Source organism: Hypomesus nipponensis, chromosome 18, assembly GCF_054491055.1.
Source record: "Hypomesus nipponensis isolate SF chromosome 18, ASM5449105v1, whole genome shotgun sequence".
Lineage (NCBI taxonomy): Eukaryota > Metazoa > Chordata > Actinopteri > Osmeriformes > Osmeridae > Hypomesus > Hypomesus nipponensis.
In genome coordinates this window covers 5,143,175-5,158,567 of record NC_140378.1, presented here as the reverse complement: position 1 = coordinate 5,158,567, position 15,393 = coordinate 5,143,175, and the positions used below count along the sequence as shown (strand labels likewise).

Sequence of the window (15,393 nt, the reverse complement as noted above, 5' to 3'; positions counted from 1 at the left end):
ACTCACCGCTGGCAGGCGGAGCAGCGCAGCGGGCCGACCGATGGCTCCAGGGCTTTCCCGCAGACGCCGCAGGTGGAGGCGCGGCGCCGCTGGCAGCCCTCACAGCGGGCGTAGTTGTGGAACCACTGGGCCGAGCCCGGCAGCATTAGCCCGCGGGCGCCGCAGTCCGTGCATACGCGACACCGCTGGGACGGGGGCGGAGGGAAGAAAAGGTCATTCACATCAATTGAGCTGTGGTCAAATATCAGAGGACAAGGCTCCGTGGCAAAACTTCAACACCCCCCCCCCCGCCCCCCAAAGAATGAAAGCAAAAACAGAGAAAGCTGGTGTGAATGCTGTTATTCCCCCATGAGGGGAATACACAGGGGAAAAAAGGCTTGGACGCAGGGCCCCAGAGCACATGCAATGTACTCACTCGACACTTCCACGGGTCAGAGGGGAGGGAGTCCATGGCTGGCTGCAAACAGAAGGTGTGGTAGCCCTTATCGCAGGCGTCACACACCAGCATCTTAGAGTCCTCTCCTGGTTGCCTGAGAGGGGGGAGGAAAGAGCACGTAAGCAAAAAAAAAAATATATATAACTATCCTACGAAATCATTCCATCCACCACGACAAACACGGTTCCCCAGAGCTTAAGTCATCCAAGGACAGCTGCCCATAAACTCCTTTTAGGATTCTCTCTCCAAAAAGGTGTCAGTCCACCAGTGGCCTCGAGGCTTGGGCGTGATGTGGGGGGTGGGGCCGGTCTCACCTGCAGGTCTGGCACACTTTGCACTCCGGGCACTGCCAGCCCGAGCGCTGGATGGGCGTGGCGCTGATCTCCAGGCAGGCGGCGTGGTAGTGCTGGCCGCAGCCCGTGCAGAACAGCAGCTCCACCAGCTCTCCGGCTGAGTCGCACACAGCGCAGCGAGCCTCCTCGCCAACTACACAGGTCGCACACAGGTCAATTCAATTAAAGAAGGAAAAAAAATACAAGACAAATAAAACATCGGCCAAACAGTGAAGTTGGTCTTGTGAAGCTAGACCAGTCTCATTCCATATTTTTTTCCCCTCATCCAGTCAACATCTTCCACAAAAACAACAATTTCAACTATCATAAAAGCCCCGTGTGTGTGTGTGTGTGTGTGTCCTCACCCATCTCCTCGGCCTTGTCGATGTGCTCGGGGCAGAGGAGAGCCAGCTGCTTCAGAGACTGGAAGGAGCCGCTGGCGGCCGAGCAGGGGAAGTGGTAGAACCGTGAGCAGCCCTCGGCACGGCAGCGGACGGTCGCGCCCAGCCTTTTGCAATATTCACACAGCTGAAAAGAAGACGTTGGAGGTGTGAGTGAGCCATGTCGAACTCTTTCTGCAACAAGTCCATTTTTCTGACCCTTCCCCATTTCATTTCAATTGTAGGCAACCCAAGTGTCACGTTGTAAAGAAAAAACTAACAGGGAGGAACGATAAACGAGATAGGGATGGTGCCGGTCGCGGCCGTGACTCTTGTGAACATACCCTCTGTGTCCCTGAGATGACGGCCTTGTCCACGTTCTCCAGCTCTTCGGCCCCCGTTTGCTGTACCCCCTCTGACCACACCGCACACCAGTGATGCACCCAGCAGCCCCCTGGTCAACGCCCCCCCCCAAGCACACAGGTTAGAAACTCCATCTCACTCCGTTTTAGACACGTTCAGAAGGTTGTGCCGATAACATAAAAAGGGGACGAATGTGACAGAAGTTCACTACACGATGACAGGCTTGAGGCGTGGATGAGACTACGGACGAGACAATGTCAGAATGGCTGTACAGCCAATGGGTGGGTCTGTGTGAGGGTTGGGTTCAGAAAGAAGGAGACTCCCACCCGTATCGTCGAAGAGCGCTGCAGCGCAGGACTCGGACAGTCCGATGGAAGACAGGTCATCGTTCCCGGGCCCCGGCAGTGAGGATTCGGAGGGCTCCAGGGTCGGCCGCTCGGAAGATGGCCCAAAGTGGCGGAGCTCCCGTTGTCCATGCAGGCTGCGCTCCACGCAGTTGCAGAGAGCGCAGGCCCTCACGCCATCCCTGCCCAAACACACGCATGTCGTTATCCTCCAGAAAAAAAAAAAAAAAAAGCATTGTTTCCCCGTTCGAAAGCCTATTTAAATAGGTATAGGATGTACACCCCTTCATCTCTGGCACGACAGTACACTCATGGTTGGTATGGACTTACACAGGTGTGTGGAGAGTGGACGCAGCAGTGTCAGACACATCCTCTGCTGGCGGAGGGCCAGCTAACGCACTCTCTGAGGGCAGAGGCTGCTTTACGCTGGCGCTGTCATCAGCTGCGGGAGGAGGAAGATCTTAGAACTTTGTTTGAAAAGTTGTACATCAAACGCACGATCCCTTGTGTGAGGCAAGAGTCTTCTGTACTGTGCAGTTGAACCTTGCGCCTTCTCTACCATCATTACCCACACATTTGAATCGTTCTAGTACGTCAAAAAACGTTTGAATTTATAGAAATATGCTTAAGAGTATCCTCACGGTAGATAAAAAAAACTTTACATGTCTGACACATGAACTTGTGTGGATCCTACAATAGTAACAATTCTCCCCCACTTGCCTGTTGGTTCAGAGTCATTCTCTTCGCAGTTTGATTTCTGCTCATCCATCCCCTCTACTAGTTTGGACCTCCTTGACAGAGATCTAAACATGGGTGAGCAAGGAAAGGCAAGTTTAGAGCGTTAGTAAGGCACGAAACCAAAACATAACTCATCACCTAATATTTAAACTGGATAAACAGTAGATTTTTACGTTTGTTTTTACAGTAGCTATGTTTTCTGGTCTGCCTTGCTATAGTCTATCCTTAAGGTTACTAGTGTGCCTCGGCTTGGAACTCTGTTGTCGAACATGATAAACAATCTAGCAAGCAGACATTAGTGATGAACAGGGAAAATACATAGAAATGTAGTAGAATGTTGCGTAATAGTGTTGCAAACTGCCAACAGTTCTGAAAAAAAAAAATCACCGAGGCTTTCCTACTACCGGGACCAAGCTCGATATTTTGTACTGTCGCTGTTCAAATAATGCTGATTTACCGCCCATTAACTATTGTATAGTCAATGTACTATTAATTATAACATATAACATCATAATAATCATCTTCAAAACGAATAGTTACCTGCATCAGAGAACCAAATGCATCCTTGTGTTTTATACAACGGCATCTAGTGTATCTAGCTATCATCTGCGATTCGATCTATCTCGCAAAAAATATGGCTGTTTTATGTCTAGGTAAAATGTAGCTAGCAAGTAGCTAGCTAGTTGATGCCGCTACGTCGTTAATTCTGTCTCGTTCCGCGTAGCTTGCTACGGACAGGACGGAATTACAAAGTATCTGCATGAAAATAGCGCCATTGCTTGGTTATATCAGAACAGTTTTAGACATTCCATTTTTGATTACCCTGTGAAGCATAATCCAACCAAGCACAAACAGTGTTTAAAATGTACACAATGAAGGAACTGAAATGTTGTTTTCTTTAAATAAAACAACCCTAAAGCGAGATACACAAAGAAAATACAACTTCCGTATACTATACTTCCTGTTGTATCAGTGTCAAATTCGTGCTGAAACTTCCTATTGCCATTAATAGTTCCGCGGATAACCCCTGTACTAACTAACCCTTGTACTAATTATCTCCGATATACTTGTCTCGACTCTGGCACACCACATTGTTTTACTGATACTGATTGTAAACTTTACCAATGGGGTCACCATTGTGTATCAAAACAATATTGCATAGCATCAAAACATGCACACTGTAGTTCTCATACGTTTCCCTTACATAATGTTGTCAAACATAATAAGCCGGTACAAAATGTTGTCTTGTTAAAGTACTTTGCATTGTGTACATAATAACACAAATATAAATGTAGAAAAATGTTACCAAAATCGTTAAAACAAAACCATGAACATGTAGGACTCAACGGTGTAATGCTTGTAGGTCTGCTATACAGTTGGATCAAAAAATAAATACGTACCCTACGGATAGCCTACTGCTGCATGTTAAATGAACGAATTTGGCGTTCCCACAGCAACCTCCAGTTAAATCTAGGAAAGCACAAACTGCTTAAACATCCCCTCAATATCTCATCCATCTGTCTGGATGTTTGGAGGTGCAAGATATTCACCCAGTTAGGCTCGTTTCGGATGTGCTGCCATGTAGGGCGGCTTGGTACTTTACTTGTCATTAGATCGATAAGAAGTTATCGTTTTAAATAAATAGACTAAGTTATCATAATTTCCGATGCTCACTGCAAGCTTGCCGTTAGTGGCGCTCGCCTGCTCGAGCGCCTTGTCCAATTGTATGAGCTGTGCCTTTGGGACCCAAACAGATCAAAGGCGTTGATCATTAGGATTACGTTTGCATTAGGCCTTTATGAAAGCAACTGGCCAGAGAGTTGCAATTAATTTTAGCATTAAACCTAAAGCATCTAAAAGGATGTTTAGGACGCGCAGTGACGTAAAACCTGGACTTAGATAGAATTGTACTCAGTTACAGTACACACTATCAAAATCAAAGGCCGACCGGGATGGCAAATTATTCGTTTTAGAACTGCGGTGCAATATCGCTTTCTAAATGCTCAAGCCATCGTTGTGTACTGTCACAGTACTTTACAATCGTTTGTTATTTTGTTGAAACCGATATGGCTATTAATGCCAAACTGTAATATTATTGCTAGCCAGCTACACTATTATGATGTGATCTACCCAAAACACATATCTTGCCGTACACAAAACACTAATCCCTGAAGCTAACGTTACCTTAGCTAGCAAAGCACAGTTAGGAAGATAGCTAAATTAGCAGATTAATTCTGCCTGGCTATATTTGCTAGCTAGCAGGATAACTGCCTTTAGGCATTTTTTTCATTACTAGACTGGCAAGCAGTTCAACTTCAAACGAACTCGTTTTGTGCCACTTTGACAAGTTTGCTAGCACATATAGAAAGTAGTGTGGTCTGTCTGGCTCAGACTCCGTTCATTTCAACAGACAACTGTAGCGCAACAATGTTAGCTAGTACAGTAGTAGAGCTGTCTTAACAAGTACAAGAACTAGCACTGGCTAGCTGACTAACCTCGAATGGCTGGCTAAGGTCAGGCAATAGCTTTGTATTACAAGTTGGTATTATCAACAACTCACCTTAAAATGTTTTGGTAGTGTCCTCATACATCAGAACAAGAAAACCACATTCCTGGTTGTTTCATTCTAAGCAGCGGGCTACAACTTGCTAGCCGGCTGGAAAGGTAGAGGAGTGGGGGAAGTGCACGGTGGGTGGCTAGCTAGCTAGTAAGAGTTCTACGTCGCGTTAGCCTAACGCGCCAGCAAGCACGCCGTTGGGGACTGGATAACTAGAGCGACGACGTTGAAAACGTTAGGTTGCTAGTAGTTCATTTGAATGAGCTAGTCACACAGAAAGCACACATCTCGAGCCCAAATATCCGGATCATGGACTGAGAGAGTTACGACACCTTTTGTGTGAAGTAACTCGAATCAGATGGACCAAACCTGCTGAATTAGATACCGAGTCAGGGGTAGGTAGTACTAACCAACAAAGCTACAATAGCCAACATTGCAAGTAGTTAGAGCTAGCTAGGCTAATTCTGCTAGCTGGCGTTGTCGCGATGTCTCTGCAGCAGATTCGTGCTACCGAGTCTTAGAATTACTGCCGAGACAAGTCTTGTCAAGTGACACAAAACAATCCTTTAACTGCCATTAAAAAAATGCCATTATATTTCAAATGCGTTGGATAGAGTCACATAGTTTCTCAATGCCTAACACCTGAACTAACAAGATACCCTTGTCCGGGTCAACATCATCATCAAACTGCATCTAATTTTTTTCGTCAATTGGCTTCTTCTGGCTAGCGCAAAGTAGCTCGCGTTGCTACCTCACTTGTTAGCAAAGAGCTAGGGCTAATAACAACAACGTCAAACACAACTAACGCTAGTTGTGTACGCGCCACACCGCACGGCACAATAAGCCAAATTTGTACTGTAAGTAGAGATATTGCACAACTATCCATAAAACACAAAAAAGAGATGTATGTCCATAGTAATTAAAAGTGTTTGCATTTGGACCTAAGTGGGGGTTTTTGATCTCCCCTAAGTTCTAGTACAACCCCTTGTAACAAAACATAAAATCAGTATCGAATTAGGAAGTTAACTAGTAGGAATGTGCAGAAAGACTTAAGACGCTATATACACAATGCTTTCTGACATGTTGAATAATACATAGCCCTGCATTATCTGAGTGACTAAATTCACCAGCGTCTCTTGGCCCCAAATGACTAGCTCGCAATTTCTATTTGCTCAGAACCAAGTAGACCACCAAGCTCTTGCACAGGCCCGTAGCCAGCCTAGGTTATTTTTTCTTCTAGGTTATCTTTTACTTTTAGCAGTTTTTCATCTCGTATTGTATTAAATTATTCTTAAAAAAAAAACCTTTAGTAGTGAGTGTGAGTGTGTGTGTGTGTGTGGGGGGGGGGGGTTGTTAGACCTACCCAAACCCCCCAAGTCTACAGGCTGTTGCACCATAGGCTACCCCAACACAGTATTACATTTAAAGGCCTGCAAGGTCAAGGTCTATTAAGTTCCGTCCAGAACCCTTAAAACTGGCATCCAGAAATGTTACTCAGAAGCACTTATTACAAAAATCTTCAGAAAACCCCAGTGTAATATATTTAAAATATACATTTGACACCCATGATCTACCACAATTTGTATTTGAACACACTTATAGGGTTTCCTTCATAGACCCTTCTTTAGCTGGCTGACCTTCTCACCCATTTCAGTTAGCTGTTGAGGACATACAAGTTCAAACATAAATATGACCTACTGGAGGGAATAGTCTGTTCAGAGATTTCAGATTATTTTGCCAATGAGTGTACAAGACAGTATCCCTTCAATTCTTTCAAAATGGTTTCATTGTCATCCAAGCACCTAATGGTCATATACATTTTCATATTGGAGCAGGCGATTAAGATACTTAGATACTGGTGCCCCTGACAGGATTAGATATGCCCATTCAGTTTTAGCACAATTGGGATTGGATTTTGGAGGTCTGGGACTGGTTAACCTGCAATGACTCTCCACAGTCAACACTGATTGGTTATGTGGATAAGTAGTGGGCTTCTCCTATTGGGTAGATTGATGCGAGTGATGCGAAAGGGCGCTACTGTAATACATTCATGGTGCGTTCCCATCTGCTTCCTCTATCTCAAGGATAATCCCCTGGAATACCTCCACATCTGTCTGCTACAAAACAAAGCAGAACAATAAAATACAATTTTGTGCTTTCATTGTATATTTTTTGACTCCTCTATTCAGCGCTCTGGAATACAAATTTGACTATTATCATCCACCTGCCGTTACATAAAAGCATTAGCCTAGTTTTAGGCAAATCCTGTCTAATTTCCCAAGTGTAGGACACAAACATAATTATTGTTGAGTTTTGTTCTAGTTGTATACTTTTTATTATAAACCTAGAAAAAATAGTTTGATTGGAAAGTCATTAGATTGTGGATTGGTGTCAGAGACAACATTGCAGTGGTAACCACTTTACTCAATACTAGTTTTGACTCGATACTTTATTTAACTGACTATTTACAGAATTAAATAACATGGTATTCAAGCCGGGGAAATCCCACATGGTGTTTTGCATTAAAGCATGGGGAAAGGGAAATTATTGTTCTTTTTATGGAAGGGATTTCGTATCTCTTGCCAGGAAATCAGCAAGACACTTTTGGTTACGTTTTGTAACAGCATCATTTAAGTATGGGGTCAACCCCTCCACAAGGGGGTGTATAACACTGTTCAAGACTACAGTGACTATCATGCATCCCGTTTTGGCATACAGATAAAGGTAGCTTCTTTGAACAACTATGATAATACAACATGGTACTGTTGACACACGTTGAAAGCTTTGTGCACTCAACATAATAAATGGTAAAGTATGGTAAAGCATGATACACTGAGAGAGATGAGGTAGCTTGAGGGAGAACGTGTCATTGTTTCTCATCCGTCTGGTGTTCAGCCCCTTGTGACCTACACAAAATAGACCAAGAGATGACTCCATTCTGTCCTCTATACATTTGTTTGCAACTGAACTGAGAGGGGGGAAATCATTTTTTAAATTATATGTGTGAAACGATTCAAGAAACACAAGTAGATATTTAGCATATATTACATCTGTTTAATTACTTGTGGTATTAAAGATATAACAAAAAGTAAGGTAAAAGTTAGGTGTCCAATACATTGCTACATTTTTACATTATGATTCAAAAGGTACAAAAATAAAGCTTTTGTTTCTGGCAAATATTTCCTCTTTTACTAGAATAATAAAGTATATGGACATTAACCATTTGTTTTCTTGGAAATAGATTAAATGAGTTATAGGTACACTTTAAGAAACAAAACAGTTTATATAGACAGTTATGCCCATACCACTTCTCAGTACAAACACATATTTTACATATATTTTCTTCAACCAACCATAAAAATGTCGAATGAATGTCACGTGAAAAGTATTACATCAATTACATTGCAAATCCAGTGAGTGAAATAAAGCAAATAAACCATGTTCAGTGCAATGACAAATGATATGGCACAAGTGAAAAAAGGTAGACGTATCAGTTTAAATATATGTACGTAGTGACTGTTTTTCATTAGCAGTCAGTCGCAGTGTCCCAGTGCTGAACTAATGGTCGCTTAAAGATGAAATGACTTTGCGTCTAGACATATTCGTCCAAGGCTGTGCAGCAGTCTGGCATACCAGTGCACATTGGACACTTCCTCCTCCACGGTGTCACAATTCCTCACAACATCTCTAATAAGAGATACGGTGAGATTGTTACGGTAACTTGAAACATCTTTGTTGGCTTGCACACAGTTAAACACCGGTCTCTCCCAATAGGTATTCTTTGTGGCACCTAACTTGGACTCGGTGGTTTGTCCTCCTGGTGGCGTCTCTTCCCAAACCAGCTGGCTGAAGGAGAGCAATAGTCTGAGAGGCCCAAACGCCCAGTGTGCCAGTCTGTGGTCCTCCACGGCTGCATAGCTGGATGCCAGTACCCCATCCACAAACAGAGTGCCGTGTTCAGTCAGTGGCGCATATACACCTACCCCCTCTTCCACAGATACAGAGATGATCTTGGATGGTTGAACGCCACCGGCCACATAGACCAGCACATAGTCCCCCAGCTTGGCTCGACTGGCGAACAGAGCCGGGTACTCGCTGGGGTTGAGTTTGTAGCGAGGAGACAGGAAGACGAGATGGTGGGGGGTCAGGGTGAGACAGTGGCTGTGTGCCGTGCACAGAACCAGGAACGTGGACCTGCGCTCGCGGTCCCTGTGCAGAAACGAGAGCACACGGCTGAAGACGGCTTGACCCGACTCGGACAAAGTCATCACTCTGTCCCCCGGAGCCAGAGAGGACAGGTCCTTCTGTCCCTGCCCGGCCACAGTCACCTGCGCCCAGCCTGGAAAGCAGCCTCCCTTCTCCACTGCCACTGAGTGATCTGAAGGAGAAACAAGAGACAGAGATGATAACTTACTGAAGAAATGAGACAGTGAATAGGACACAATAACACAATTGGCCACAAACCTTACGGTAGTAAACCTACAGCCTGGATAAGGACAAGGACCAGCCACATGAGGCCAACCATTGAAAACTGCAGTGAACGTTATGCAATACATCCCAGTGGTCTTACCAGCTTTGACAGAGCAGTGGACGTGATACTTGGACTCGTAGTGTACCCAGTCAAAGCCGGCCTCCACCGCCATCTGGGCCAGGAGCCCGTACTTGTGGGAGTCTCTGTCCGAGGTGGTGATGTCCACGGCTCGGCCCTCGTAGTGGAGGGAGTTGGGGGGGTGGTGTCCGTCCTCGTCCCAGGCCTCCGTCACCCTGAGGCGCACACCGGGCCACTGGTTCATCACAGCTATGGCCAGCTTGTTCAGACAGTCCTTACAGCGCTGAGAGAGATGGGGAAGAGAGGGACGGAGGGAGACAATAAAGTTGCAAGTCTTTTTTTCTCTTTTTCGTCAAAGGCCAGTGCCTTTGACTGATTCGTGAGCTGCAGTTGTCGCATTATGGGCATACTTTTGTGTGTTTGTGTACGTGGGCGTGCGCACGCACCCGTGGTTGCCTGTGGTATTTCTGATGACTATCTACATCGATACACTTGGCTCTGTTCCGACCAGTGCAATGCTTGTTACTGTCTGAAACCCCCTCAAGCGGAGGTGACCGAGACACTTTTCATCACTCATTAACAAAGTTATACGCCCAGCTTGAGACAGCGAGCAGATATGAGTTGGTGTCTGGTGTGACTGTAGCACAGAATCTCCCCTCCGTCTTCCACTGGAACCTTTGTTTAAGCAGGGCCAGGCATATGCATAACACTCTGTGTGTTTTCCATATATTTACATACGAGAGAGAGAGAAAAATACATATTGAAATACACCCATGCATATTTTGGAGGCTTTAAAAGGTCACCCTCCACCCGCCCTGACCTGAGGACAACGCCACTGTATCCAGTTGAGTGCTGTACATTCCTGAGGTTCTTCCTCCGAAAGACAGAAGAATCAAGGCCGTTCTCTTTGTATCCCGTGATGACTTTCCTCATTGTCACCCCTGACACATTCGATCGGAAAGGGACACTCTCACGCCTACGCGAGCGCAATGTTACAAGCTGCCACATGAAGGGAGCAGCTTCTGACAGATGTCTGAATGTGTCACTGCTGTGTTTACATGGTCCTAAAGAGGGCCATGTCACTGTACTGTCAAGCCAGCATAGTGATTTCCCTGCATCGACGACGAAACAACAAGACCGATTGGGATTGGCGTGTGCGCCCGTAACCAGGTTTGGGCCAGATGGAAGGAGAAACTTCAGAACCAAGCGTGTTGACCGTGATCCAGTGAAAGAGTGTGAGAGAGATCAGGGAGAGAGTGAGAAGAGAGGGAGAGGGAGCGAGAGCGAGGGGCAGCGCAACAAGGCAGCAAGGTTCAGGGCAAGTGTGAGGGTAGAGGGGGAGGAATGTATGGGCATGCACTTGGGAATGTGACAGTGAGAGTGAGAAAGAGAGAGGGACTGAAAACAAACTGGGCACATTTCTTCTCGCAATTCCATTGAGGAGAGGCGTTTCATTGTCAAAACTACAATGTGGCTTTTCCGACAGGACCATTACTTCAACAGGCGAGAATTTTGTATAGGCGACCCTTTCGGAGTCTCCAAATGATACACAAAGAAGTTCTTTCAAGTCTGTGCACACACACACACTCACTCACACGTACTCAGACTGGACATTAGAAGGGCACACACAGGCAACCACAGATTTTCATCACATACTTTACAAGCATTGATTAGAAAGTCCAAAAAACGTAGAACTGATTTAAATGCACGATCATTCAAAATATCTCAAAATGGTCTCAATCTCATGAAGTGATCAGCCGATTCAGTGAAACGTCTGAATCCCCCATCAACGCCTCACATCAGACCCCTTCCATGTTCTGAGGCCCGCCTAACAGGTCACAGGTGTTCTTCACATTTCTATTTGTTTGATCAAGTCACTTTTTGTGGGAAATTACACCGCTGAGAAAGAGACAAGGAGATACATTGTAACGCAAATTCATGACACACTTGACAACAGAGGGTTGAAAATATCAATCATGCGTGGAAAACAACAAGGCTTTTATTGTTCTGTGACCTCAAATCAAAATGCCAAGATCACACTGTGGCTTCCTTGATATTCTAAAGAGGTCAGATATGAGTGCTGCCAGGGTTCTTTGTCTTAGCTCATTATGGGCCGAGTGTAACTTCTATTAGACTAACCAATACCTAACATACTGATGCAGTATCCAGGGGAACTGTCTAAAAAGGGCTTTAGAAGGACAAGTTCAGACAGAATTTGGGGTTCCAAACTGCATGTTTTACAGGTTTCTTTACAGTTTAGGAGTTTAGAACAAGGGATTTAGAACAACAACAAAAGGACGAAATGACCTAAAAAACGTTTCAATATAGGGATAAATTATTCAACATAGCACACATTCTTTCCCCAGTGTAACCAGTGTACACAATGCAAGGTTATGTGCATCACATGCATATCCCACCTAGTATGCACACATAGACTAAGCAAGTGGAACCAGAGGAATCGTTTAATTACTGGGGCAACAAAGAGTTTGGTTAAAGATTAAAAGGAAATGATCCTGAGGGGGAACTCATTCTCCTGGAGCATAATATTGAATTACATCCTGATCTCCACATGCCGACAAAGGACAGAGGGGAAATGTGGGTATAAAAAAAATCAAACACCTTAAGCAAACTAATTTGGTAAAGGACAAAGTTCTCAGGGGAATAGTGGAACACCTTTATATCGATTGGCTGGCCGTCAAGGCTAAACTGGAAATGCTTGAAAAACACAAAACATGACAATGCACCATCTCAAGTCGCATGTGGTCATTATCAAATTGCATGTAGTCATTTTGAGAATGTCACTTTGGAGCATGGCATTTTGTATACACATTTTGTATAAGCTATATGAAATGTAATACATTTTTTATTGGAACACCCCATCTTCTGACACCCAATCCACCGCATCCACGAGGCCTGAAGGCTGTAGTTCACCTAGCGTCCAGCAGAGGGATGTTCTCCCAGAGTCAGAGAACCTGGCAATTTGACTCTGGTTAGGGAGCATCACTCTACATGGTACATGTCCAATACTAACCCCACATTTACTGTACCCCAGTCACTGGGCAGGTATACCTAACTAAGGTCAATGGAGGGTAGTGACCCATTAAATAAAATAAATTCTTGAAGCCCGTATTCACACTTCAGAAATGAAACCAAGCTTGCATGATTGGGCTTGATTAACCATTACACACACTTCAACCTTGAGGGTTTACCTTTGTCATGAAGCGGTCAGCCCTGGTGTTTTCCTCATCTTTGAAGTCAATGTCGGTGTTGTAGTTACACACCAGCTCGTTAAAACGTTCAGAGTTGCGTGTGATCTTGCCCTCGGCTCTCCCGCTGGCCCCCAGGTTGTTTTCCGAGAAGTTGGGGACAAACTGCTTGTAGGACATCGGGGTGAGTTTCCTAGGCTTGGTACGGATGCCATGACCCGGGCCGGGTCCGCATCCCTGCACAAGCCATGCCCATGTGCACGCTGCGAGCAGGCTGAGGGGTGCCAGGCGTGCCCACCAGGACGGCTTCATTGGGGAATGTTCTGGGACCCGGGTATCAGTGACCCACAAAGCCCACCATGAGAGCCCAGGTCTGGTCACGTGTTTGCATTTGAAGAGCTTTCAGTTCCAGGTCCATTCCAGATCAGGGGTAATAAATGAGGATTACTTTAATAACAGTTCAAGTTCCAAATTCACAGATTCAGATGTAGGAGGGTGTCAATATATAAAACTACTTTTTTTAATCAAAGAAATATCTTTGATGTAAATGGGAATACACGTTATCCTTAATGGTCCTTTGGAGATAGAGGTATCTGTCGCCGGACAGGTGTTTTCAGGATCTTCCAGTTATCTATCGCTTCTCTCTGTCGGTAGTTTCGTAGCAGTACGCAGACGCGACCGGCACTTTGCTCTTCTGAGCCGCGTGGTAAAGATTCCCTTGTGAATTTATTTGAGTGTCAATCGCATCCTTGTCCTCGGTTCAACAGTAACTCTCGTGAAGTTTTGGCCGTCCGCTGTCCTCTCTCGCGTTTAAGCGCTCTTGAACGCCGTGCGCCGGCCATTGGGTCTTATTAGTGTCTGGACGAGATTGCCCTCCCTTCCTCTGCGCGCTCCCAATGCGACAGCACACGCCTCCAATTCAACACATGATTAGCTTACTTACGTACTTAGTGCAGCAATTATTGTTGGTAAAAGGTGGCTATACTTTTCCCCATTTGAGGGAGCAATGTCGATTACCATTGTTTCTGCCATGCGTAACGTTGCGCACAAATTGTTGAGGTGTAAAGGAGGAAGATGTCAGCCTGTGTTCAATTACAAATCACACTAATCAATCTTTGACACAAAATCCGTACAGTCAAGATATTACGACTCATCTTCAGAACAGCAGTTGTTACACTTACTTTTCCCTCCGAATTGAACTCAGAATCAAACTTTCTATTACACCTCGAACTTGACTTAAACTCGCCATGTCTACTTACTTGTCACATATTGGGTTACATATTCTCACTGTAAGGCAGTGAGGGTTATTAAAAAGCCAGCCTGAAGGTGAGACTCAAGTTGTGGGTAAAAGCGCTTCCTTCCCCTGGAGCGTCGCCGCAGCCGTGACCCCCTGGCCGACAGTCCCTGACTTACGGCGCACCTTTCCTTTGTTTGCTACTTGAACCAAGAGACCCGGGGCTGATACGCAGCCCCTGAACCCCATCACACCCAAGACCTTCACTGGAAACACCCGCTGGCTCTATCGGCGTATTATTTTTATCCTTCTCAGAACAATAGCTGGGATTTAGGAATCATTAAAGAGGACAAGAGATCATGTCTCCGTGTGACTACGAAAGAAAGAGGCTTTGAGACAAATTGCCTATCATCAGTGTGTCTCTCAAATAGCCTGCACAGTCTAATGATTTGCGGAGGGGTTGAGTTGCAGGTGAAAGTGTGTCACTGTCCCCTGCGGCACTCACTGACTGTCTGACAAAATGCACTCTATACGAGTCCCAAAAAGGCTTGGATCACACTGTGTCCGGTCCATGCGGTACATGTGTTGCTGTGTACAACCAGTGAATTGATCCACAGTCAATATATCAGTATGTTTATCTTAAAAAAGCACATGGAATACATGTTACTTTATCTTTCTCTACTCGACTGTGTGTCTCTGGGGTAGACGTTCTCCCAAATCAATCCCTCTTTTCTGTTTATCAACGCAGTATGACCTTACAAGTTCTTGCAAGTGCTTATGAGTGCTGCCTCAAACCAGCATCACTGAACTTTCCCTGACAAGAAAAAAACTCGGTGTACAGGCAGGGTAGACGTTCCTTCACAGGGCCGTCTACGGGCCCGAACAACACAGGTTAGTGCAAAGAGGAGGAAGGTTCTAGACCCCTTGAGCACACGGAGGGAGGGGCTGGACGATGAGCTGCGACTCCCTGCTCTCTCGTGTCAAACACTGAGACCAGTCCAGGGCTGGCCTTCTGATCAGGAGATGAGAGACGTAACACATCACGACAAGTGCAGGGGGGCGGCCTTAATCAGACTCAGCCCCCCCCCCACCCCCACCCCCCCCCCCAAAAATAACATTTCATATGAACAAACACCCCACATGTCTGCCATGAAGACTCATGCAAGCCAAAAGATTTCATCTGACATTAAAGCGAGGGGAAGGAAGCAGACATCTAAGAGTTGGGAGATGGAAATAAAGTCATTATTATTAGTT

At 45.4% G+C, this 15,393-nt stretch overlaps 2 protein-coding genes across 2 annotated transcripts in view; both read right to left on the bottom strand.

Moving 5' to 3' along the window:
- kmt2d (lysine (K)-specific methyltransferase 2D) overlaps nt 1-6,350 on the bottom strand; it is a 32,335-nt gene extending 25,985 nt beyond the window's left edge. Inside the window, exons 1-9 of the mRNA XM_084680404.1 lie at nt 5,154-6,350; nt 2,576-2,658; nt 2,186-2,297; nt 1,838-2,037; nt 1,493-1,602; nt 1,134-1,296; nt 751-922; nt 416-530; nt 7-185 (exon numbers count right to left, since the gene is read on the bottom strand). Coding sequence (XP_084536530.1) covers nt 7-185; nt 416-530; nt 751-922; nt 1,134-1,296; nt 1,493-1,602; nt 1,838-2,037; nt 2,186-2,297; nt 2,576-2,624 — 1,100 coding nt within the window. The 5' untranslated portion in view covers nt 2,625-2,658; nt 5,154-6,350. The remainder of the gene's footprint in view (nt 1-6; nt 186-415; nt 531-750; nt 923-1,133; nt 1,297-1,492; nt 1,603-1,837; nt 2,038-2,185; nt 2,298-2,575; nt 2,659-5,153) is intronic.
- A 1,831-nt stretch (nt 6,351-8,181) lies between these two features.
- On the bottom strand, nt 8,182-14,009 carry dhh (desert hedgehog signaling molecule). Its single transcript, XM_084680809.1, has 3 exons — nt 12,909-14,009; nt 9,721-9,982; nt 8,182-9,528 (listed from the first exon to the last, which is right to left on the bottom strand). The coding sequence occupies exons 1-3, from the start codon at nt 13,215-13,217 to the stop codon at nt 8,720-8,722; spliced, it is 1,380 nt and encodes a 459-aa protein (XP_084536935.1). The 5' UTR covers nt 13,218-14,009; the 3' UTR covers nt 8,182-8,719.
- Nucleotides 14,010-15,393: the final 1,384 nt, after the last annotated feature.